Raw genomic sequence first — 24,799 nt, forward strand, 5'->3', positions numbered from 1 at the left:
ATCAAGGTTGCTTAAGCAATCATCAAAAGAAGTTTCGTAGATGAAAAAATCATCCATGAAATCCTCAACAATCTTTTCACAAAAATCAGAGAACATAGCAGTCATGCATCTTTGAAAGGTAGCAGGTGCATTGCATAAAACCAAAAGGCATACATCTATAAGCATAAGTTCCAAAAGGACAAGTAAAGGTGGTTTTCTCTTGATCAGGTTGTGAAATAGGTACTTGAGAAAAACCAGAATATCCATGAAGGAAACAAAAGTGTGTGTGCTTTGACAATCTTTCTAGCATTTGATCAATAAAAGGCAGAGGGTAATGATCTTTTCTAGCAACTTTATTTTATTTTCTAAAATCGATTACCATTCTATAGCCAGTGACAATTCTTTGGGGAATAAGTTCATGCTTATCATTAGGAACAACAGCAATACCTCCCTTCTTAGGGACGCAAGGAACATGATTTACCCATCTACTATCAGCTATAGGATAGATTATACCTGCTTCCAGAAGCTTCAGTATTTCAGTTCTTACCACTTCTTTCATTTTAGGATTTAAATGTCGTTGGTGATCAACTATGGGTTTATATCAGGTTCCATATTAATTTTGTGCCGACAGAGAGTGGGACTAATGCCCTTTAAATCATAAGAGTATATCCAATACCAGCTCGGTGCTTCCTTAGAACCTTCAACAATCTTTCTTCTTCATGTTTTCAAAGGTTAGCACTAATAATAATAGGATATATCTTTTTCTCATCAGGATAGGCATATTTTGAAGTGTCTGGCAATTGTTTTAATTCAAACACAGGACCACCTTTAGGTGGAGGAGGACCTCCTACAGTTTCAATAGGAAAATTGTGTTTAAGCAAATGTCGTTGTTCGAAGAAATTTTTATCTATTTCATTTCTTTCATGCATATGCATATCATTTTCATAGTCTAGCAAATATTGTTCTAGTGGATCGGTTGGAGGCACGGCAATAGAAGCAAGACCAATTATTTCATCCTTACTAGGTAATTCTTCCTTATAATGCTTTCTACTGAACTTGGAAAAATTAAACTCATGAGACTCATCACCAAAACTTACACTGATGGCTTGTTTCTTACAATCTATTTTGGCATTAACGGTGTTCAAGAAAGGTCTACCAAAGATAATGTGACAAAAGTCATCTTGTGGGTAACCAAGATCAAGAAAAATAGTAAGATATTTAATCATCCCACACAATACTTCAACATCTCTAACAATCCCAAGTGGTGTGATGGTGTCTCTATTAGCAAGTTTAATAGTAACATCTATGTCTTCTATTTCAGAGGGTGCTATATCATTCATAATTTCTTGATATAAGGTAAAAGGAATAGCACTCATGCTAGTACCTAAGTCACATAAACCATGATAACAGTGATCTCCTACTTTGACTGAGACAACAAGCATGCCCACAACGAGTCTATGTTTATCTTTTTCATCGGGTTTGGATATTCTACCAGCTTCATCACAGAAGTAAATAACATGCCCGCCTATATTTTCTTCAAGAGATATTTAACCAGAGCAACACTAGGTTCTACCTTGATTTGTTCAGCCGGTTTAGGTGTTCTAATATAGCTTTTATTGACCCCGGTTGAAAGTTTAGCATGTTCCTTTATCCTAACAGGGAAAGGTGGGTCTTCAATATAAGCATAGGAACAACTGGATCAACATTATAAATAATAGTTTCATCTTTAGCAATTACCAGTTCTTTAATTTATTCTGTAATAGGTGGATGATTTAAACCGCTTCTCCTTAGGTAGATCAACATGAGTAGCAAAAGATTCAGAAAAGGAGGCTACTATCTCAGTGTCAAGTCCATATTTAGTGCTAAACTTTTGAAAAGCATCGGTATTCATAAAATATTTAACACAATCATACTTAAGCTTAATACCTGACTCTTTACCTTCGTCGAGTTCCCAATCTTCAGAGTTGCGTTTAATTCTTTATAGAAGATCCCACCTGCATTCAATAGTCTTCTTCATAAAGGAACCCGTACAAGAAGTATCAAGCATGGATTGGTCATCACGAGAATGCCGAGCATAAAAATTGTGAATAATAATTTCTCTCTAGAGCTCATGATTGGGGCATGAATATAACATTGACTTAAGCCTCCCCCAAGCTAGAGTGATACTTTCTCCTTCACGAGGCCAAAAATTATATATATAATTCCGATCACGATGAACTAGATGCATAGGATAATTTTTTTGGTGAAACTCCAATTTCAACCGATTCCAATTCCAGGATCCAATATCATTGCATAGCCTATACCATGCCAATGCTTTTCCCTTCAAAGATAAAGGGAAAAACTTCTTCTTAGCTTCATCTCTGGGTAAACCTGAAAGCCTAAATAATCCACAAATTTCATCCACATATATCAAGTGCATATCAGGATGTTCGGTTCCATCTCCTGCATAAGGATTAGCTAGCAGTTATTCTATCATACCCGAAGGAATTTGATAACCAATATTTTCAGTAGGTGCAGTAGGTTGAGGGGCAACTAATTGTGGTTCCGATCGAGGTGAAGATACCCCGAACAAACCCCTCAAAGGATTGTTCTCTATAGTAACAAGTGACAATAAATTTCAGCACGTAGTAATAATTTTTCCTTACCGATTCCCACTTACCAAAAGCGCTTCACTCCTCGGAAACGATGCCAGAAAAGAGCCTTCATGACCAACAAGTATAGGGGATCAATCGTAGTCCTTTCAATAAGTAAGAGCGTCGAACCCAACGAGGGGCATAAGGAAATGACAAGTAGTTTTAATCAAGGTATACTCTGCAAGCACTGAAATTATAAGTAACGAGTAGTTTCATAGCAAGATAATTTTAACAAGCAAGTAACGGTAACAGTAACAAAAGTGCAGCAAGGTAGCCCAATCCTTTTGAGGCAAATTACAGGCCAAAACAGTCTCTTATTATAAGCAAAGTGTTGTTGAGGGTACACGGGAATTTCATCTAGTCACTTTCATCTTGTTGGTTTGATTTGTGTCCGCTACTTTGATAATTTGATATGTGGGTGGACCGGTGATTAGGTGTTGTTCTTACTTGAACAAACCTCTTACTTATGATTAAAACCCTCGCAAGCATCCGCAACTACGAAAAAAGTATTAAGAATAAATCTAACCATAGCAATAAACTTTTGGATCCAAATCAGACCCTTACGGAATAGCGCATAAACTAGGGTTTAAGCTTCTATCACTCTCGCAACGCATCATCTAATAACTACTCCACAATGCATTCCTTTAGGCCCAAATATGGTGAAGTGTCATGTAGTCGGCGTTCACATGACACCACTAAGGGAATCACAACATACATACCATCAAAATATCAAACACATATCAAGTTCACATGATTACTTGCAACAAGATTTGTCCCATCACCTCAAGAACAAAAGTAACTACTCACAAATGATAATCGTGCTCAAGATCAAAGGAGTATTAAATAGCATAATGGATCTAAACATATAATCTTCCACCGAATAAACCATATAGTAATCAAATACAAGATGTAATCCATTCGCACAAAAAACTACAAGCTGTAATCAACACTACTAGTCACCCTCAAGCACCAATCTATAGTTCCGGTGCAGAGACTGAACACAAGAGATGAACTAGGGTTTGAGAGGAGATAGTGTTGTTGAAGGTGTTGATGGATATTGCCCTGCCCAAGATGGGGGAGTTGTTGGTGATGATGATGACGATGATCCCTCTAGGAGGGAAGTTCCCCCGGCGGAATCGCTCCGCTGGAGGGCAAAAGTGCTCCTGCCCAATTTTCGCTGCAAGAGGGTGGCACTTCGTCATGAAAGTCCTCTCCTCATTTTTTCTAGGTCAAATGACTTATATACCAGAAGAGGGGCACCAGAGGTGGGCCAAGGAGGGCACAACCCACAAGGGGCGCGCCTGGGCTCCCTGGCATGCCCAGGTGGGTTGTGCCCACCTTGTGGGCCTCCTATGGTACTTATTTGCTCCAGTAATTCTTATATATTCCATAAAAAATCTCCATGATGTTTCAGCTCATTTGGAGTTGTGCAGAATAGGTAGCCTGGCGTAGCTTTTTCAGGTCCAGAATTCCAGCTGCCGGTATTCTCCCTCTTTGTGGGAACCTTGCATATTATGAGAGAAGAAGGCATTAGAATTACTCCAAAAGGCATTATTATGCATAAAAACAATATAAATAACAGTAAGTAAACATGATGCAAAATGGACGTATTAGGGGCCCTAAAGAAGATTGCATGCATGCATAAGCATATCATGAGCATAGCATGATCATGTAGATAAGATCGCATGTAGCTCTGTTTTCATCTGCACAAACATGGATAAAGAAGATTACATAATTTAGACTGAAGATTGGCAAATGCCTACAGACTTTTGACTGAAAAAAAGATAAGTGTTATGTAATACCCTTTCTTGTCCCTCTCCTCCTAGGCACTGCGATGGGAGGTGAAGAGGGCAGAAGGAGTGCCTGAGCAGATGCCCGACCCGTTCCCGTCAGGACCTGTCGGTGCAGCCTGGCAAGATCGGGAGTGGCGACGCTGCGAAGGACGAGGACAGAGGGACCAGCTCGGTGGTGCCCTGGCCAGCACCCCCAAGGCCAGCAAGAAGCCCCAGCACAAGCACCGCCGGGGAGAGCCGCCGGAGCTCAGTTGGAAGACTGCTGGAGGAGGCGAAGGCACCAAGAGAGTGACCCCCTCCCCGGTGACCATCTCGAAGAGACCAGTGATGATGGTGCTGGAGAGGGAGGGGAAGAGCGGAAAGACGAGGCAGCGGGCCGGCAATACAAGACGAAGGCGTCCGTGCCATCGTACTCCGACCTGATGCCCTGCCACCCGCCTTCTCCGTCTTCCCTCATTTTTCCCCACCACCACCGCTCTAGGGAGACGCTGGACCCTCGGCCCGTCACCTTCCCCGGAGAAGCAGCTGACGACTGCGACGTCCAAGGCGCGCATGGAGCACTGCTGCCCACCTTGGCGGGTAGGAAGACACCACCGTCTTCAGCACTAACCCCGGCTTCGCTGGAAGGAGCAGTGTTGGGATTGCCCATGATCCCGAGCATTGCACCCCAGACAGGCGCCAAAAACCCCAAGAGCCCCGTCGTCGAAACGACGAGCCTCGGCGACTCGCAGCAAGGGCTAGCGCTCCCCACCGGACGGCCGGCTCATGTGAGGGAGACGAGCATTTCACCATTTTGGAGAAGTGTGACACCTCCCACACTACAGGTGACTCGACGCCCACATCTTCGACCGCCGCATCCCCTCGGGCCCCGGACGAGACTCACTCCCGGAGCGTTGACACGAGCATTCGGCGTCATCAACTCCAAGCTAGAGCCTGGTGCCTGGCCTACTATTTCCGTATAAACATAGCAAGAGGAAGATAGGGGATGGAGGGGGAGAGGTGCGTGGATGAGCACTTCCGCTCCTCCTCACCCCCTCTTTTATAGGCGGACTAGGGCTGGGGGCTGATCCCTTGGTACGTAACCTCCACTCCTGTCCACCAACCCAAGAAGACCGGGCCCCTGCCCTGGCGCTCTCTCCGCACCAAGTGCCTCTGTTACCTACCTCACTAAATGCATGCAGCATAAGTGGCAAGGGATAAGGACGTGGTGGGAAGACTGAATTGGCAGTTACTCCCCTGTGCGTTAAAGTCATTGACGGGACATTACAGAGATGGCCCCACTAAAATTGGTGTTATGCGATGCACGGGGATGGCCCCACTACAATTGGCGTTGTGCGACGCACGGGGAAACCGGAAAGTAATCCAAGCTCAGATTAATGAAGAAGCAAAGAACATATCAATGGATGAGCTACCACCACCCTCTCGCCTGTGTACTAGACAGGGCCTTCCCTACCGACGCTCGGCAGCGCGTTTAGGCCGGGCCCGGGGCTCCTGTCGGTGCAACAAACCCCAGGTGTGTTGCCCTGACTGTACACAGGCTTAAGAACAAGGTTGCAGCAGCAAAGACCTGAACAAGTAGAAGAGATCATCTCTTTGAGAAATCAAAGGACGGATCAAGAAGACCAAGACAGGCTAAAGGAGCAAGACACCACTAAGGAAAAACCTCCCTTGCCGGGTGTCGGTGTCAAAACCGGCGGATCTCGGGTAGGGGGTCCCGAACTGTGCGTCTAGGATCGATGGTAACAGGACACGGGGGACACGATGTTTACCCAGGTTCGGGCCCTCTCTATGGAGGTAATACCCTACTTCCTGCTTCATTGATCTTGATGAATATGAGTGTTACAAGAGTTGATCTACTGCGAGACCGTAATGGCTAAACCCTAGAAGCCTAGACTATGTGTATACGGTAATGAATGTGTCCTATCCGGACTATGCTCTCTGGTTTATATAGACACCGGAGAGATCTAGGGTTACATGGAGTCGGTTACATAAGAAGGAATCTTCATAGTTGGTCGCCAAGCTTGCCCTCCACGCCAAGTAGAGTCCAATCCGGACACGATGCAGGCTTTGGCCTTCACGTCCTCACACCCCATCAGTCCGGCCTGTGGATAACAGGCCGGACGCCCGAGGACCCCTTAGTCCCGGACTCCCTCATTAGCCCCCGAACCAGTCTTCAATAGCGAAGTGCTCGGCACATATATTGTCTTCGGCATTGCAAGGCGGGTTCCTCCTTCGATGATCTCCAAGTAATGTATTCGGCTGTTGATCCAATGCCGCCTCCTTGGCTCCTGCGCGTTTTAAATAATCTTCGTCCTCCACGTGTCGAGCGAATGTGGAAAGTCGGGGTATTTTTGTGAATAACACCCCGTCTATGCAAGGAAGAGCGCCTATTTAAAGAGATTGGATCCTAGATCCATTCAGCGCGATGCAGAAGAAATCCCCAGAGACTACTTAGGAGAGGCCATTCCAGCATGGCCAGTGTTCCCAGCTCCTTCGCTCGTCCCGGCCCAGAGAAAGGCGAGTGGGAGAGGTGTTCTGTGTCTCATAGCCAATTGACGAAGTTGCAAACGCAGGGATTCCTTCCCCCTGCAGATCTAATCCCTATTCGGATGGCGCTAGCTTCCTTCAATGAGGGGACTCAGGCAAAGGACTTCCCCAATCCGTCCGGGGGGCAGCGAGTGTGTTTTGTCCCCTACCTGCTAATAGGCGTTGGATTTCCAATCCATCCGTTCGTCCGAGGGCTTCTGGAGTACTACGGCCTCGAGCTGCACAACTTCACTCCGGCCTCTATATTGCACATTGCGGGTTACGTCGCTTTGTGCGAACTATTCCTGGGCGTCGAGGCTCATTTGGAATTGTGGAGGAAGTTGTTCTGTCTCGTCCCGCGCAATCATGAAGGGTCAATGTTTGAAGTGGGCGGAGCCGAAGTATGGCGCGTCGTCGATACCGGATATCCATCCGGCACACCAAGGAAGGCGCCTGATGGATGGCCCTCCGAATGGTTCTATATTGAGGACGTCGCGCTTCCCGACCCGGTTTGAAAGGTTCTTCCCGAATTAGCAGGCGTCCCGGTGAAGAAACGCCACAGTTGGCGTCCCCGGAGTCTTGAAGAGGAAGATGGTGTGGAGGTTAGTCAGCTGATGAGCAAGATAAAAGAGCTCACTCAGTCTGGACTCATAGTAATCGAGGTTATGGCGATCTCCATAGTGCGAGGGGTTCAGCCGCTCCAATACAGAGGGCTTCCAATGTGGCACTACAATGGGGAGGACGACGCCTCTCGCTGCGGCCGGAAAGGTCCGCATACCCCTTCTGCTTTGGCTAAGAAATTAGCCGAACTATTCAAAGGGGAGGAAAAGGAATTTCTTCGCATCCAACTCAGAGACGGGTACTCTATGTATAACCCTCCCAGTTGGGTAAGGGGCGACCCCTCTGTTTTTACTCCTTCCATCTCCGAATTGCCTTTGATAAATTTCTAGTTTGTTTGCTTATGACAACATTGGCGAAAGGTCACCGAGGGATTTTATAGTCCCGCCCCACAGCCGGAGGACCACAACCGGGAGCTTGATCCCGGGTTTCAAGAGGATCCGCATATATTTGTGGTGCTCTCGGAGGGGGTGTTTTACCAGACGAGCGATGATGGCACAGAAGTGGCCATCATCGCTGACTACCCCGGTCTTCTTCCTGCTTCACAGGTAAGTAAACAAGAAACACCTCCTTTGAAAGGGTGCTCGTACTCTGCCTCACCCACCGCACTGTCGCACGTTTTACAGGGGAGGCATTTGACGATACCGAGGAAATCGGTTCCTGCGCCGGGCAGGCCTTCGAAGAGGAGGGCCGGTGAAGGCACCGCCGGGCCCTCGTCGAGGAGGTACGGATAAATATATTTTTCAGTGGCCGTGTCCAACTGTGACCTATGCGCCTGTTTGATTATAGGAAAAAGGTTCGTCAAACTGTGTCCGGGGCTCCGGTCGGCCGCGCTCCCAACAACCAAGATTTAGATCCAGTCGGGGAGACGGGAGCCGCTGTAGGAACAAAGCCGTACTGCTCTTCGGCCGAGGGTTCGGACAATATGTCTGTTACCAACTCAGAAGTAGAGAGCGCCATGAATCATCGGCGCTGCAGAGCTGTTTTACGAGACCCGAAGTTCTCGGACGAGGCATTTAATGCCTTTAGCTCGGGCGACGCATACATCCGAGCTGCTCGAGACGGGCTTAGTAAAGCTACGAGGCAATATCTGATAGATGTGAAGATAAGTTTTCTTTGCCAAGAAAGGATAGCCATATACCCATAGCCCCCGGGAATGAAAGCAGTTCGTACAACTGATTTAAGGACCATTGTATGACCAGGTTCTTATAGAGAAGAACAACCCGCTGACCCAAGAGCAGGAACAATGTCGGGCACAGCTAAATGCTGCTACCGCCGTACTGGAAAAGCCCAAAAAGGCGTCGCCTGGTAATTTTCCCCTCCATCAAGAAAATATAATCATATGCCATTAATGCTAACAGTCCTGCCTATATCATGACATGATTGTCGGAGGAACTCAAAGAGGTGCTGGAAGTCGCGTAAGCGAATGAACAAGAATCCAAAAGGCTACATGCTACGGGCGAACGTGTGCTGAAGCAGGCCATTGTTGAGAAAAACCAGCTCCAGGATTGCAAAACCCAGATAGGCGAAGAGTTGAAGGAAGTGCGGGCCCAGCTAGCCGATTCCGTGAAGAAGAACAAGAAGCTGCGGGGCGGCATATTCAGTATGTGTCCGAACTATTGTTAAAGTAGTTCGGGGATAGATAGAAATGATATAATTATGATTGCAGGTATATTGACGGGCCGTCCTGAAGAGGAGGTGTCTGCATCAGCTGATGATCTGCTGCAAAGACTGTCGCAGGTGCACGAGCATGCTCGGCTGGCCATGCGGAGCATTGCCAAGGCCTTATGGCCATCCGCCTCCCCTCCAGGAAGTATGGAGGAGCTCGTAGAGCTGTTCAAAGGAGCGCGGCGGCGTATCCGATTGTGGAAGATATCGGCCTGTCGAGAGGGTGCGCGAGAAGCATGGGCCATGGTGAAAACTAGGTATACCAAGCTTGATCCTAATCACATGGCTCGGGTCGGATCGCTATGCTCGAATGGGGAAGAAATTCCCGTTAGTTTAGTGTATGACCAAGTAGAGGTGGCCGCCAAATATTCCCAACAGGATTGTATGTTAGACCGCCTGTTGGACGGTATAGAGAAGGAAGTGTTTGAGTCCCAATGACTATGTACTTTCCTTACCCTATGTAATTCTAGCTGAATTGTATAGCATTTGTCATGGCAGACCTTTTCGCTTCAACCTCCATACTCGATGGTGCGGAGTGTTTCCGAATACCCTCGCGGCCAAATAGACCGGGGTATGCTTGGAAAACTAGGCGTAGGGGTCATAGTTGCTTGAACAGACAAGTTGTATCCGACTAGTTATGTTATATTACATTGAGATTGTAAGAAACATCTTCCAGGGAGAATAGTTCCGTTAAGGGTTCCTTACCCTGGGTGTGCATGCATTAGTAGACATGTCCGAATTGTGACGTAAAAATCACAGTGTGTATAGCTTCTGGGGGTTCACAATAGAGTGAGTGCAAAGAGTATTTTTCATCCACCGACCAAATATTCCCTTAAGAACGCTAGCTTTCGGCTTCGCCCAGTCTGAGGTACACATCCGGATAACCCGGCAGTAACAATCGCAGAGGTGCTCCCATTACCACCTAGCCGAACAATCGGGAACATAGGGGTAAGCACAGGAGCCAGGCAACCCTGCTTGGCAAAAACTTAAGTCATATCGATGCATATAATGGTGAAGAAAAAGACATACGGGAAGAACGCATATGTATGATGAGCTTGATGCTCGGAAAATAGTATTAACAAGCTTCTGTTAAAGAAGCCCCCAGGTATGATGGGCGTACATATGTAAGAATGTGTACGGCAATAGTGTTCGGTCAAGCTAAATGAGAGCTTTAAAGCGAAAAAAAGAATTGTGTAAAAGGGATAAAAAGTAATGGGAACTATAGGGCAGAAGGAGACTAACGAAGAGTGCGGCGCTAGGCGTAGAACCTTCGGAGTCTGGCCGCGTTCCAGGGGTTCGGCTCTAGGCGATTGTCTGATGCGTCACGAAGACGGTACGCTCCCCCGGTAAGAACTTCGTCAATTATGAAGGGACCCTCCCATTTGGGCTTGAGTTTGTCCTTTTTCTTCTCCGGCAAGCGTACAACGAGTTCGCCAACATTGTAAGTCTTGGCCCGTACTTCTCTGCTTTGGTATCTTCGAGCCTGCTGCTGATAAAATGCTGAACGGGCTTTGGCGACGTCGCGTTCCTCCTCCAGAGCGTCTAAGCTCTCCTGCCGATCCAACTCGGCCTCTTTCTCTTCGTACATACGCACTCGAGGTGAGTCATGTATAATATCGCAGGGCAATACAGCCTCTGCACCGTACACCATGAAGAAAGGTGTGTATCCAGTAGTACGGTTGGGCGTGGTCGGCAGCCCCCAGAGTACAGAGTCAAGCTCCTCGACCCAGTGTTTGTCTGATTCTTTTAAAGACCACACTATCCTGGGTTTGATGCCGCTCATAATAAGACCGTTAGCTCACTCGACTTGATCGTTTGTTTGCGGGTGGTAGATAGAGGCGTAATCGAGCTTAATGCCCAGATTAGTACACCAGCTTTTCACCTCATCAGCTGTGAAATTGGAACCGTTATTAGTGATGATGCTATCCGGTACACCGTAATGGTGCACCACATCTGATATAAATGCGATCACCGGTCCGGACTCGGCCGTTTTGACTGGTCTAGCCTCTATCCACTTGGTGAATTTGTCCACCATGACCAGCAGATATTTTTTCTTATGGCTTCCCCCTTTAAGGGGTCCAACCATGTCCAAGCCCCAGACCGCAAAGGGCCATGTAATGGGGATTGTTTGTAGGGCGGTTGGGGGCATATGGCTTTGGTTGGCGAAGAGTTGGCATCCAACACAGCGCTGGCCAATAAAATCCTGTCCGGAAGGCCTTGCTGACAAGTGCCCGGGCTGCGGCGTGGTGCCCACCGAGACTGGAGTGAATTTCTGCCAAGAGTTGCCGCCCCCCATCCTCGGAGATACACCTTTGAAGGACTCCGGTGGTGCTTTTCTTGTAGAGCTCTCCCTCGTGAACTTTATAGGCCTTCGAACGTTGGACGATGCGGCGCGCCTCGTTCTGATCTTCTGGGAGATCCTTCCTATTAAGGTAGGCCAAGAATGGTTCAGTCCATGGGGCAATTACTGCCATGATGAGGTGGGCCGATGGTGTTATTTCGGTGGCTGAGCCTCCGATGATATCGGTGTGTTCGCTATCTGTGTTTGTGTTCGGAACGGGACTGTCGTTGCTATCTCCCCCTTGCCACACCACGGATGGCTTAAAGAGCCTTTTGAGGAAGATGTTAGGTGGGACGGGGTCGCGTTTAGTGCCGATGCGAGCAAGGACGTTTGTCGCCTGATTACTTTCGCGGGCAACGTGATGAAATTCGAGTCCCTCGAATCGAGCCGACATCTTCAAGACGGCATTGCGATAAGCTGCCATCTTTGGATCTTTGGCATCAAAGTATCACTTAATTTTGGATATTGCGAGGTTTGAGTCCCCGCGCACCTCCAGGCGTTGTATGCCCATTGATACGGCCATCCGAAGGCCATGCAGCAAGGCCTCATATTCGGCTGCGCTGTTGGAGTCTGTGTATATTATTTGGAGTACGTACTAGACGATATCTCCTATGGGGGATGTTAATATGATGCCCGCCCCCAACCCTGCCAACATTTTGGAGCCACCAAAGTGATCACCCAGTTGGAATATGCGACGTACTCTTTAGGGAGTTCGGCCTCTGTCCATTCGGCGACGAAGTTAGCCAGTACCTGGGATTTGATGGCTCGACGTGGTTTGTATGTGATGTCGAATGGCAGGAGCTCGATGGCCCATTTGGCAATCCGGCCCGTTGCATCCCGGTTGTTGATTATATCATTGAGGGGCACTTCAGAAGCCACCATGGTCGAGCACTCCTGAAAGTAGTGTTGCAATTTTCGAGATGCCGTGAAGACCGCATATGCTATCTTTTTATAGTGAGGGTACCGGGATTCGCATGGTGTGAGGACGGTGGATACATAGTATACCGGCATTTGGACCAGAAATTTGTGTCCATCCTGTTCTCGTTCGACGACGAGCACGGCGCTCACCACTTGATGCGTTGTCGATATGTATAGCAACATGGGTTCGCCTGCGTTTGGTGCAGCCAGGATTGGATTGCTTCTAGGAAGGTCTTTATTTCCTCCAGTCCGGCAGTCGCCGCATCTGTCCATTCGAAGTTATCCGTGCGCCGTAAGAGGCAATAGAGTGGGAGTGCCTTTTCTCCTAGTCTGGAGATAAAGCGGCTTAGTGCTGCCACGCATCCTGCCAGCCTTTGGACCTGTTTGAGGTCTGTTGGTGTAGCTAACTGTGACAGAGCTCGAATTTTAGCCGGATTTGCTTCGATTCCTCTATTGGAAACTATGAAGCCCAGCAGTTTTCCAGCAGGGACGCCGAAGACACATTTCTCCGAGTTGAGCTTAATGTCATATGCCCGGAGGTTGTCGAACGTGAGACGTAAGTCGTCTATTAGTTTTTCGACGTGCCTAGTCTTAATGACAACGTCATCAACGTAAGCTTCTACCGTCTTGCCGATCTGTTTCTCGAGGCATGTTTGGATCATGTGCTGGTAGGTGGCGCCGGCGTTCTTGAGCCCGAAAGGCATGGTGTTGAAGCAAAACGACCCGTATGGGGTAATAAATGCTATTGCAGCTTGATTGGATTCCTTCATTTTGATTTTATGGTATCCGGAATATGCATCAAGGAAACACAGTGAGTCGTGTCCTGCGGTGGCGTCAATGATTAGGTAAATGCGGGGAAGGGGAAAAGGATCCTTAGGGCAAGCCTTGTTGAGATCCTTGAAGTCGACACACAGGCGCCAGGATTTATCTTTCTTTGGTACCATCACCAGGTTTGCTAGCCAGTCCGGGTGATTGATTTCTCTAATGAATCCGGCCTCGATGAGCTTGACAAGCTCCTCCCCCATGGCTTGTCGCTTGGTTTCGGAAAAGCGCCGCAGTGTTTGGTTGACTGGTTTAAATTGTCCTAATATGCTGAGGCTATGTTCGGCCAACTTGCGTGGGATCCCTGGCACATCTGAAGGGTGCCAGGCAAATATGTCCCAGTTTTCGCGCAGGAACTCTCGTAGTGCGGCGTCAACTGTTGGTGTCAGTTGAGCTCCGATACATGCTGTCTTCTTGGGGTCCGTTGGGTGGACCTGGAATTTGACTATTTCTTCTGCTGGTTTGAATGAGGTGGATTTGGGGCGTTTGTCGAGGATCACATCATCCCTGTCCACTGTGGAGCGTAGTGCAGCTAATTCTTCGTCCACGAGGGCTTCGGATAGCGCTTACAGGGCCAGAGATGAGGTTTTGTTTTCAGTGCGGAGTGCTATGTCCGGATCACTGACGAGAGTGATTATACCGTTTGGTCCGGGCATTTTGAGCTTCATATATCCGTAGTGAGGTATAGCTTGGAAGCGTGTGAAAGCATCCCGCCCCAATAAGGCGTGATATCCGCTATTGAAAGGTGCCACTTGGAAGGTTATTTCTTCGGACCGATAGTTCTTCGGCGTGCCAAATACCACGTCAAGTGTGATTTTGCGCGTGCACCGCGCCTCCCGACTAGGAATAATTCCCCGGAAGGTTGTGCTACTTTGTTTGATGCGGCTCCTGTCTATTTCCATTTTATGGAGTGTGTCCTCATAAATGAGATTTAGTCCGCTGCCACTGTCCATGAGGACCTTGGTGAGTCGAAACCCATCCACGATGGGGCTGAGGACTAACGCAACTGGTGCTCGTACTGTTCTGTACTTTGGTTCGTCACCGGCGTTGAATGTTATAGCCGTGTCGTTCCATGGGTTTATTACGGCAATTTGGTAGACTTCGTTGAGCTCGCGAAGTGCCCGTTTGCGCTTGTTATTTGAAGCGAATGTCTCGAAGACTGTCAATACTCTTGGGTCGTCATCTTCTGGGGGGGTACAGTTCTGGGGCGTCCTTTATAAGGATGTCCTCGCTACTCTTGGCTACCTGACGTAGTATCCAACATGCTCTAAGGTTGTGGGTTGCCACGGTATCTATTGTTGCATGTATTTTGCATGGGCATCGAGCCACCCCTCCAGAACGGTGTCGTGCCGTATGGTGGCTTTGTGTTTTTTTACTGTTGGACTGGGCGTGCTACGAGGGTACGCCCTTCTCGCCTGTAGGAGGATTTGGGTTGGGGCTGGTGGTTCCCAGCGAGCTGCCTGAGTTTCCCAGGCGCTTTCCATCATGCAGTTCTTTTGTACGATGGTTGCTAAGTCAGCAAATTTCAGTATGCGGCGGCGATTGATGGCGTTGAGGATACCTTCGTCCGCGCAGTTGTTGCGGCATGCCGCTATCATGTCTTCGTCGCGGCAATCTTTTACATTATTTTTGACAAGGAGGAACCTGGCCCACAAGTGGTGGACCGTTTCATGAGACTTTTGTTTGATGCTCATGAGAGCGTCTATGTCCGGGTGGGTGGGTGGAGCGAAATCCGAACCGTGACCCGATTTTGGATCCGGGGTATGAAGATCCACCGGACCTGGCAGTTCGGGCTCCAGGATATCGACTGATTTTTTAGGCTCATCATCCGACTCCATGTTCGGGGGACGGGACATGCCTTTCTGTCGAAGAATATCCGGCCCTTCAAGATCGGAGATCCGAACATAGTTCGTCTTCAATATAGTAGAAGAGTTGCTCTGCTCCTTGACTACCGCTATCTGATGGGTGACCGGCGGAGTTTTGATTTCTCTCTGGTCGGGTTTAAGCCCAACCTGATCGTAGTCTGTAGCGACCCCCAAGGCGGCCATGCGATCCAGGAGTTCGTTTAACGACGACAACTCCATTGGATCCATGCGGGTGGAGTATTCGGGATCGACGCGGAGGCGATTTTCGATGACTTGAGAGGTCATCGTTGGCTTAAGGGCCGACCCGGCGGTCATGATGAATCCGCCCAGCTGGAGAGTTTGGCCTGGGGCCAGGACTCCTCCGGAGATGATATTATCCTTGAAAACAAGGCGAGCCATCAATCCTCTTGGCGACGGCACAGCGAAACTCTCAATGAAAGCACCAATGTCGGCGTCAAAACCGGCGGATCTCGGGTAGGGGTCCCGAACTGTGCGTCTAGGATCGATGGTAACAAGAGACGGGGGACACGATGTTTACCCAGGTTTGGGCCCTCTCTATGGAGGTAATACCCTACTTCCTGCTTGATTGATCTTGATGAATATGAGTGTTACAAGAGTTCATCTACCGCGAGATCGTAATGGCTAAACCCTAGAAGCCTAGCCTATGTGTATATGGTAATGAATGTGTCCTATCCGGACTATGCTCTCCGGTTTATATAGACACCGGAGAGATCTAGGGTTACATGGAGTCGGTTACATAAGAAGGAATCTTCATAGTTGGTCGCCAAGCTTGCCCTCCACGCCAAGTAGAGTCCAATGCGGACACGGTGCAGTCTTCGGCCTTCACGTACTCATAGCCCATCAGTCCGGCCCATGGATAATAGGCCGGACGCCCGAGGACCCCTTAGTCCAGGACTCCCTCACCGGGCAGGCGAACCTGGCATGGTCGAGGTTGCCCCGAAGACAAGTTTCAAGACCACCCCGGCAAGCTTGCCAGGGACGTTGAGGCCAGATTGCCCCGTCAAGGCTCCATCGCTCCACCTCACAGCAACGCAAGTCATAGATCGGTGTGGTGTCGAGCCCCCAAGTGACTAGTTGGTTGTTATTTGGCACGTTGCGGCCATCTCCGAAAGAAAATCACCTCTACACCCGCCCAGGGACGTGTCACGCAGGCATGCGAAAAGGTGGCCAAATGACACGGCAAGGCTTGTAGGGCTATGCTACTATGTGACACTAAGCGGTGCATTTAATGCACCTTGTCATGTCTACAGAGTTAGGTATGATAGCACTGTTTTCTATTTAATCATTACGCAATGACTGATTTGCCCTTTTGGTGACCCCTTGATCTATAATAGGAGGGTCTTGGCAACCTTAGAAAGGATTCGGACAATTGTACACTCATACACACATAGCTGCTCTCGCCCCGAGGCAACCTTGCCGGGCTCGAACGCTGCATCTCTGCCATGGTCCTCTCATCAATCCACCAAAGCAGGAGTAGGGTTTTACACCTCGCCGCGGCCCGAACCTGGGTAAAAACTGCCCGTGTGATCGCTGCCGTGCTGCTCTGCGCCCTCCGCTCTTTGTGCAATGTGCTCTTCCCCCCTGCCAAACCACAAGGGGCTGATGGCCCCATAGGTGGTCGTGCTTTCCCACGAAATGGAGGGGATCCCACGAAAAACATGAAGAACACGAGGGGGAAAACATGAGGGGAAACGAGAGGGATCACTCAAATCAACAAGAAATGATCACACATGTTCTAGATCCATGAACACAAAGACAGATACATGATTCAAATCCAACAAAGGGGGATACAAAGGTAACTAGTTCATCTCCTAGAAGGAAGCCTTGAATCCACTAGGGGATGTTCTCCTAAATTGAGGGCTTGAATCCACTTGGGGGATCTTCCCCGAGATGGAGGACTTGGCCTCCAATGGAGCAGGTATCAAGTGGATGAGCAAAGCACTATCTCTCATATGAGCTAAACCAATGCTAACCCTAAAATGGTGGAGGTGGAGGAGTATATATAGTCTAGGGCCACCAAGGGGTAAGTGAGGGGCGAAGGGGTACATGGGCTTCGGCCCGAAACATCGTGCGCAGACAGGCGTCGGTTGTCCGGCCATTACCGGACGTCCGGTGGCTCACGAGGGTCCGGTCGTCCGGCAGGGGTCGGACGTCCGGCGTTTTGGCTCTGGATGGAGTTGCTGGATTTCCGGTGGCGGTCGGACGTCCGGGTGCTGGAGAGTGTCGGACGTCTGGCATCTGGCGGTCGTCCGGGTGCTATAGCGTGCCTTGGCTAGAGTCGTTCTGGCTAGTGGAATCTCGATGTCCGGAGATCATCGGTCGCCCGGAGGTCGTCGGACGTCCGAGAGCTGTAGCTTTCTGGTAGCTCTTCCTCTTGTTCCTCGCGCTTGGTGTCCTCGTCGTCTTGTCCAATGCTCCTAGTTGTTCTGTTGTCTTCCTCTTGGTTCCTGCTCATGTATAGCACATATGTTTGGGGTAGTAGCCATGTCTCACAAGTGGAAAGTGACGGTTCAGAGAGGAGCTAGTTCACCTTGTGCCAATGCCGTATGATCGAGGTCTCGTCGTATGTCTTGTTCGCGCTTGGGGAGTAGTCGTAGTGTACATGGGGATGACCATAGGATGCTCCGTATCAACAAGTCTGGGGGATAACCATTGATAATGTTATCTCACACAAAAGGATTACCTCCTCCCAAATGCTACGGTCAGATTTGTAGCATTTAGTTTAAAAGGGTAAATAAAGCAAAGTGAGTACTACAAATGCATCAGAACTATCTACAAATGCATCATTCTCAAGGAAAGGCGCATATACCGGGTTAAATGGCAGCAACTAGCACCTATAGAGACAAGCTACAACTTGCATCTATTAGAGATAAGGTGAGAGAGCTGAGAAGAACCATCTAGTCTAATCACCGCACGACAGAACCCAACAAGTCCACCTTGACGGGTGGCGCCTAAGCGAGTTGCATGCACATCTAAGCATATATCCTACCATCAAATCATAACACAGCCCTGCATTCCCCTTCCCATCACCCACGAGGAAGAATCCCAGAGGCACTCACATATTTGAAGTGGTGTTAAGGCCTATCAACAAACAAAGTAAAAGGGTGTGCAAATTTAGCAATTAAGGTTGAAGTTGTTCTATGAATCCATGCAACATCACCAGTCATCCATGACCACGGACACAACTATTCAAATAGATTTATCCCCGCAGGGGTGCACCATATACACACTCGACCATCCCTGAAAGGAAAGCTAAGCACATTATATGCCATGTACCGACTATGTTCTGGTTGACTATGACAACTTCCCCTACGCTGCAAAACAAACATAAGCAGCCACCTAACTAAGTCATACTCGAATCAAGAGTCCAACTGTAGCCCTGAGTCAGACCCAACCAATGTGCGAAGGGCTAAGGTAGGCTAGAGCCATATAGGCAACTACCGGCTACTCCGCAATCCCTATATGTATGTAAGCATAGGGGTCGGCCAGAGCCATATATGATATCTTCCCCCAAAGAAAAGGTAACATCTCCAGAAACCATCTTCTCAATACCTGCAACAACATGATTATATGTGTATGCCAACTGGAAAGACCAAACTAAAGTGTGCCCCCTAGACAATTCTGGGTTTCAGGTACTAGTCAAGAGCCCCCCCATAAAGCCTCCCACGAGTGATTAGTGTGCTTAGTCTTGGATAAATACCACAAGAACTCGAGTCTCGGGTTGGCCCGAGTGCAACAAAACACCAGGTGCTCAAACTTGGCCTCATACCATTTCTTTTCTACCTTACTAGAATATTTCATAACATAATAGATATAAAAGAGTGTATCTGAGCCAGGTTAACAACTACCCATAAAGCAGGATAAAGCAGATAACAACAAGATAAGCATAAATCCTAAGCATGCACACTACTGCAAGGTAGGTTGAACATGGCAAACAAGCAAGTAACTTCCATTATACACTACTGGAATCAGGCACTTTGCCATCTGCCATGGCAGATGGCAAAGGCACGGACAGCTGATGGCAAAGGGCTTTGCCATCTGCCAGCAGATGGCAAACGGCTGGCTGAATAAACTCTAGTAAAGGCTTCTTTGCCGTCTGCTGGCAGATGGCAAAGAGCTTGTAGCCTTTGCCATCAGCTGGCCGATGGCAAAGCCTGAGGAACGGGGTTATCCACGTTAGGAGGCTAACGGCGTGCTTTGCCATCCGCCAGCAGATGGCAAAGGCTGCAGGCTCTTTGCCATCTGCCCGCTGATGGCAAAGGCTGCAGGATCTTTGCCATCTGCCAGCTGATGGCAAAGGCTGCAGGCTCTTTGCCATCCGCCAGCTCATGGCAAAGGCTGCAGGCTCTTTGCCATATGCTGGCGGATGGCAAAGAGAAGAAATAGGCCAGACGAGCGCTTCACACGTTGCTGCCACGTGGCCTCTTTGCCGATGGCAAAGCTCTTTGCCATCTGCCAGCAGATGGCAAAGTGCCTATATTGCCTCATTTAATTTTGTTTTTTCTTATATCAATTCATTTTCACAGAAAATCAAACATAGATATATATATATATATATATATATATATATATATATATATGACCAATATAGCATATTCAACACATATTACCAATAGTCATGAACGCAAATATATCCAACACATGTTACCAATAGTAGCAAGTTTCATCCATACATATACATAGTTTCATCATAGGTAGCAAGTTTCACAAAGTCAAAACAAACACTAAAGACAAGCACTCCATCAACCCAAGCTTCTGTGATCTGAAGCAAATCTACAAAATGGGAAAGAAGAAAGTTAGAAGAAGAAGACTAGAAGAAGAAGATTATTATGATGCAACTAAAATGTGAAGATTATTATGATGCAACTTATATCTGTAAAATAGATCATTTTGGAGCTAAGTATGGTTATTATGTCATTTTTGAGCTAGCTAAGCATACTAAGTCATTTTGGTGTAAAAAATGCTAAGTAAGGTCATTTTGGAACTAATAAGTTTATTATGTCATTTTGGAGCTAGCTAAGCATATGAAGTCATTTCGGAACTAAAATATGTCATTTTGTAAGCATATTATGTCATTCTAGAGCTAGCTAAGCATATTAAGTCATTTGGAGGAAAAAATGCTAAGTATAGGTCATTTTAGAGCTATCCTAGGTTAAATAGGTCAATTTTGAGCTAGCTAAGCATATTAAGTCATTGTGGAGGAAAAAATGCTAAGTATAGGTCATTTTAAAGCTATCCTAGGTTAAATAGGTCATTTTGGAGCTAATTAAGCAAAGCACTAGGCAAAACTTACCGTCAACCCGTAGGTGAAGGATCGTGGTTCTTGCTCGTGGTTGTGGCAGACGGAGGAGGATCGGGGTTCTTGCTCGCGCCAATGGCAGACGTCGATGCTTGTCGGGAGTTATGCTGCACCAAATTAAAGATCATTTGCAATGTCTCGTTAGCATGATGCAACTCAAATGTGAAGACTAATAAGTAATGTCCATTCAAATGAAACTCACAGTGTCCGCCGGAGCAATGACTGGCATCGGCGGAGGGGTCTGACCGTTCTTCTCGCACATGGACTGCACATTTGCTTTTGACGAGTCAGTCATATTAGTTACTAATGAAAGGAACATTGCATGCATGATTTAGCTAATATGCAGAAGAAACTTACCGCGAAGAGCTCGTATATGGCCCGGTTAGCCAAGTCGTTCCGGTTCCTCTCCTCCTCCAAAAGCCTAGCCGTCCTCTCCTCAATCTCCCTCTCCCTCTCCGCCGCATGCCTCCTTTCCTCCGCCAGAAGCTCCTGGGTCTTTGCTCTCTCTTCCTCAATAGCAGCCTGCAACACCACTCCTCTTTAGCATTGTAATCATCGACGGCCGCACACATAATGTAATGGAGGAAAAGTATCTGATTCTGTATAACTAACCTTGATTTCAAGATCCATTGGCCGTGGACGAGGTCTTATCTCAGGATCGGAGCTCGTCTGGCGCCTCTTGATCTGCGGGAGAGTGCTAGTACAACGTATCAGTCCATCCCCAATGGCTAACAAGCCAGGGTTCCTCCCGCCACCAGATATCATCACCAGCTCTAGATCAATAGGCTGGCTCGGGTTAAAGTCCGGCCCTTTCCTCGCCTTCCCCTCGTCTCTATACCTCACGAGCTTGTTGTGGGAGGCGCGGTTGGTGAAGTTCTTTGGATCATCAAGATCAGACTCAGAGAATGCCTTGGCCTTCTTATACGGGGCACTATGGGCCATGGAATAGAGGTCGAACAGCTCTGGCACATCCGTCTCGTTGTGCCGCACCTAAAAGAGAGGAACAAAGTATTAGTTAAGGGCTCAAGCTAGCATGAAGACTGAATTTGTATGAATCATGAAGCAAACCACATACCCAGTTATCCCCGTACTGATATAGGTTGACGCTGCCTTGATGGTGTGGCACACCGCTCATTTTGCCACGCCGATCCTTTGCATTGTTGTGGGTGGATAGCCATTGGGGAGAGCACCACTCATCCACCAACGCCTCCCAACAATCCAGCCTATCCACACCCCATCTCGGGGGCACCTAAGTTAAGTAAGAGAAATTTGAGCGCTACGCCTATGAATCAAATCAAGGAAACTAAATACAAGGCCTTAAGAATAGGTAATTACCTTCATGTACTTCTCCTTACTCAGATACTTTGTGCGGCACTTCGACTTGGACATCCTAATACCAATCGAGGTGAAGTAGTCTCGAGTAGCCTGCGTCCGAGCCCCGTTCCGCCAGTTTTGAAGTAGCCGCCTGCACTCGGCTTCGATAACCCGAGTCGCGGCCTCCTCCTGTCCCTCAGCACACCTGTAAAAGGTCTGCAATCAAACAAGAAAACACGGATCCGTACAATCACTAGGGTTGCCAATCAAACAAGAAAACACAACATAGACGAGAGAGGAAAAATTACCCAAAACGTCAGGATCACAACGTCGGCCACCGTGTGGCACTCAACACCGCCGATCCTCTCCCCCGGCGGGGCCGGGGCTGCCAAGTAGTGCTCCCAGGTCATTCCTAGCTCTGGAACCTGGCCCTCACCGGGCAACGTGACCCATCCCGGGAAGCTCTGGCGACAAATCACACCAAGGACTGTGTTGGGCCTGCGGACACCACGACCGTGCTTCCAAGACCTGCAGTATGACAAGGCTAACGCATTAGATATTCGAAGAAACATGAAGGCAAAAGGTTAAAAAAGAGTAAATGCACTTACTTCTCCCCATCAGGCGTAATCAACCACCTCTGGTCAGGGGTCGCCGGGGTGGGCGGTAGCTTTGTACCACCACGCTGGTAGACATTGCCCCCCTCAACCAGCTCACTCTCACTATAGCTATCAGAACTATAGCCACCCTTGTCACCATCAGCATGGCCACTCGACTCCGGCCATTCCCCCAATCGGTTCGGCTGTGACGTAGCCTGATCCAGAGTCTCGTGGGACGGAGCCTCTGGGACCGGAGTCTCGTGGGGCGAAGGCTCGTCGGCCCGAGGCTCGTCGGCCTGAGGCTCGTGGACCGGGGTCCGAGACGGGTCCACCTCAGGCGGCTCCATCTCAGACGGAGAAGTCCTGTGGTCAGGTGAATCAGGTGAGGGTGGCGGCGAGGAAGGCATAGTGGCAGCCTTCCTACCTCTCCCGCTACCACGTCCACCTCTACTAGCATTCTCCTTCTTCTTCCCCCGCCGACCTCTCCTGGCCAAAGAAGAAGCGACCGCCGGTGGTGTCTGCATACTGAGATCTAGCGCTCTCCAGAGGGTCTGAGGTGGAATGGAACGACCCCTACCACCACGCGCCGAGGAAGGAGCCTCAGAGCGCTCTCGACCCATGCCCACCATCTGTCAACACCTGCAATGACAAAGAGTAAACGAAATTAGTACAACATAAAAAAAGAATACCTAACATGAATAATAATATGTATATAATTTAAGTGTATCATCATCATGAACATAAAAAATGGAATACCTAGCATGAACTATAATATTAATCTTCATCGTCTATATATGCTTCGGGGTCAATAAATGCATCATCATCATCACTATCAGTAATGACGTGCTCATCATCATCATCAATAAATGCATCAACATGTGGAAGGCCTCCTTTACGTAACCGGTCAAGCATTGACAGGTCATCCGCAGCAGTAACCTCTTCTTGTTCCGGCACTTGTTGTTCCAGCTCTTCTTGTTCCGGCTCATGCTCGGATTCACTGTCGCTGTCTACTTCAATGTTCTAGGGTGAAGTAGAGCGGTTCTTGAAACGTTTTTTGGAAAGACGTGTTTCTTGGAAGAACTCTCCTTCATATGTGTCTGGGTTAATGTGAGGTTCATAATCCTCTTCATTGGGGGGAGGTGGTCTAACATGTGGTGGCACTTCACAAACGACATCCCACCATTGAGATTTGGATCACTTTGGCAGGCCCACGGTAGATAGAAAACTTGGGTTGCCTGTTGAGCCGTAATATAGACATCGGGAACATCCAAATGGGTGCTTTGTTTGATTTTGACTAGCCCTATATGTTCATGAGTCCTTCTAGTCTCCTTTGGCTGGAACCAATAACATTTGAAGACTACGACGTTCGGTGGGTTTGCACCATAGAATAGAAGTTCATAAATTGCTTCAACTCTTCCATAATACTCGGTATCTCCTTCGCCGATAGCAAAGACACAACAATTTGTAGACTTTTGGTCGGCCATAGATAGCTCTTTACCATAGGTACGAAAGCGATACCCGTTGATGTCGTATTTGTCAAATGAACGGACCTTATAGTCAAAACCATTAGCGACTTGTCTCAATTCGGCGTCCATAGACTCTGAACTAGCCTACAAGTTTAATACAAAATGATTGTTGCATTAGCCGGAAAATAGACGAAGAAATGAAATGGTCTAATGGAAATTACCGTTTGTTTGAACCAAGAGATGAAACCGGGATAGCCGCGTCCATGCATTGCCTGAAGCTCATACTCTTCGACGGAATCCTTTTGGATCACCGCTCCATACAAGAATTTGGCGACGTATCGACTGTATCAAATATCCGGGAATAAGAGCAGTTCAAAGGAATTAGAGGTTGCGAAACAATGTACCGAGAGCTTACTCGATGTACGGCCGAACTTCTGTTAGATTGTTCAAGATATACAATGTAATGGTCCGCCATTCGTCGACATCCAACAATAAGGGAGTATAAGCACCGGCTGGTGCGAGCTTCCCTTTGAATAGGCTGAGGTTAGACCCACCCTTTTTATGGTCGCCAGCATTGTACCGAGGCTTCGGATTATGCAAATGATGATTTTTGGCGTCATAGTGTGCTGTCACGAAGTTTGCCGCCTCCTTAATGAATGCCTCGGCCATCGATGCTTCAATTCGATGTTTATTTTTACATTTTGCTCGAAGTGTCTTCTGCATCCTCTCAGTTGCGTAGCACCAACGATTCTGCATGGGCCCCCCCAATCGTGCCTCGGTCGGGAGATGCAAAATCAAATGCTGCATTGGATGAAAGAAGCCCGGTGGAAAGATCTTCTCTAACTTGCAGATCAACTCCGGCGCCAACTCTTCCAGTTCTTCTAGCAAGCGAGGCGATATTTCTTTCGCACAAAGAACACGGAAGAAATAGCTCAGCTCT

The 24,799-nt window shown here is 48.1% G+C and overlaps 1 protein-coding gene across 1 annotated transcript; it reads right to left on the reverse strand.

Moving 5' to 3' along the window:
- Positions 1–19,790: 19,790 nt before the first annotated feature.
- On the reverse strand, positions 19,791–23,026 carry LOC109767256 (uncharacterized). The gene is made up of 9 exons (XM_020326020.4): positions 22,974–23,026; positions 22,106–22,228; positions 21,819–22,013; positions 21,559–21,732; positions 21,096–21,473; positions 20,841–21,005; positions 20,686–20,748; positions 20,478–20,590; positions 19,791–19,957 (listed from the first exon to the last, which is right to left on the reverse strand). Exons 2-8 carry the CDS (start codon positions 22,205–22,207, stop codon positions 20,480–20,482), a joined length of 1,188 nt encoding a protein of 395 aa, XP_020181609.3. The 5' UTR covers positions 22,208–22,228; positions 22,974–23,026; the 3' UTR covers positions 19,791–19,957; positions 20,478–20,479.
- Positions 23,027–24,799: the final 1,773 nt, after the last annotated feature.

This window comes from Aegilops tauschii, chromosome 2 (genome assembly GCF_002575655.3).
Source record: "Aegilops tauschii subsp. strangulata cultivar AL8/78 chromosome 2, Aet v6.0, whole genome shotgun sequence".
Classification (NCBI taxonomy): domain Eukaryota; kingdom Viridiplantae; phylum Streptophyta; class Magnoliopsida; order Poales; family Poaceae; genus Aegilops; species Aegilops tauschii.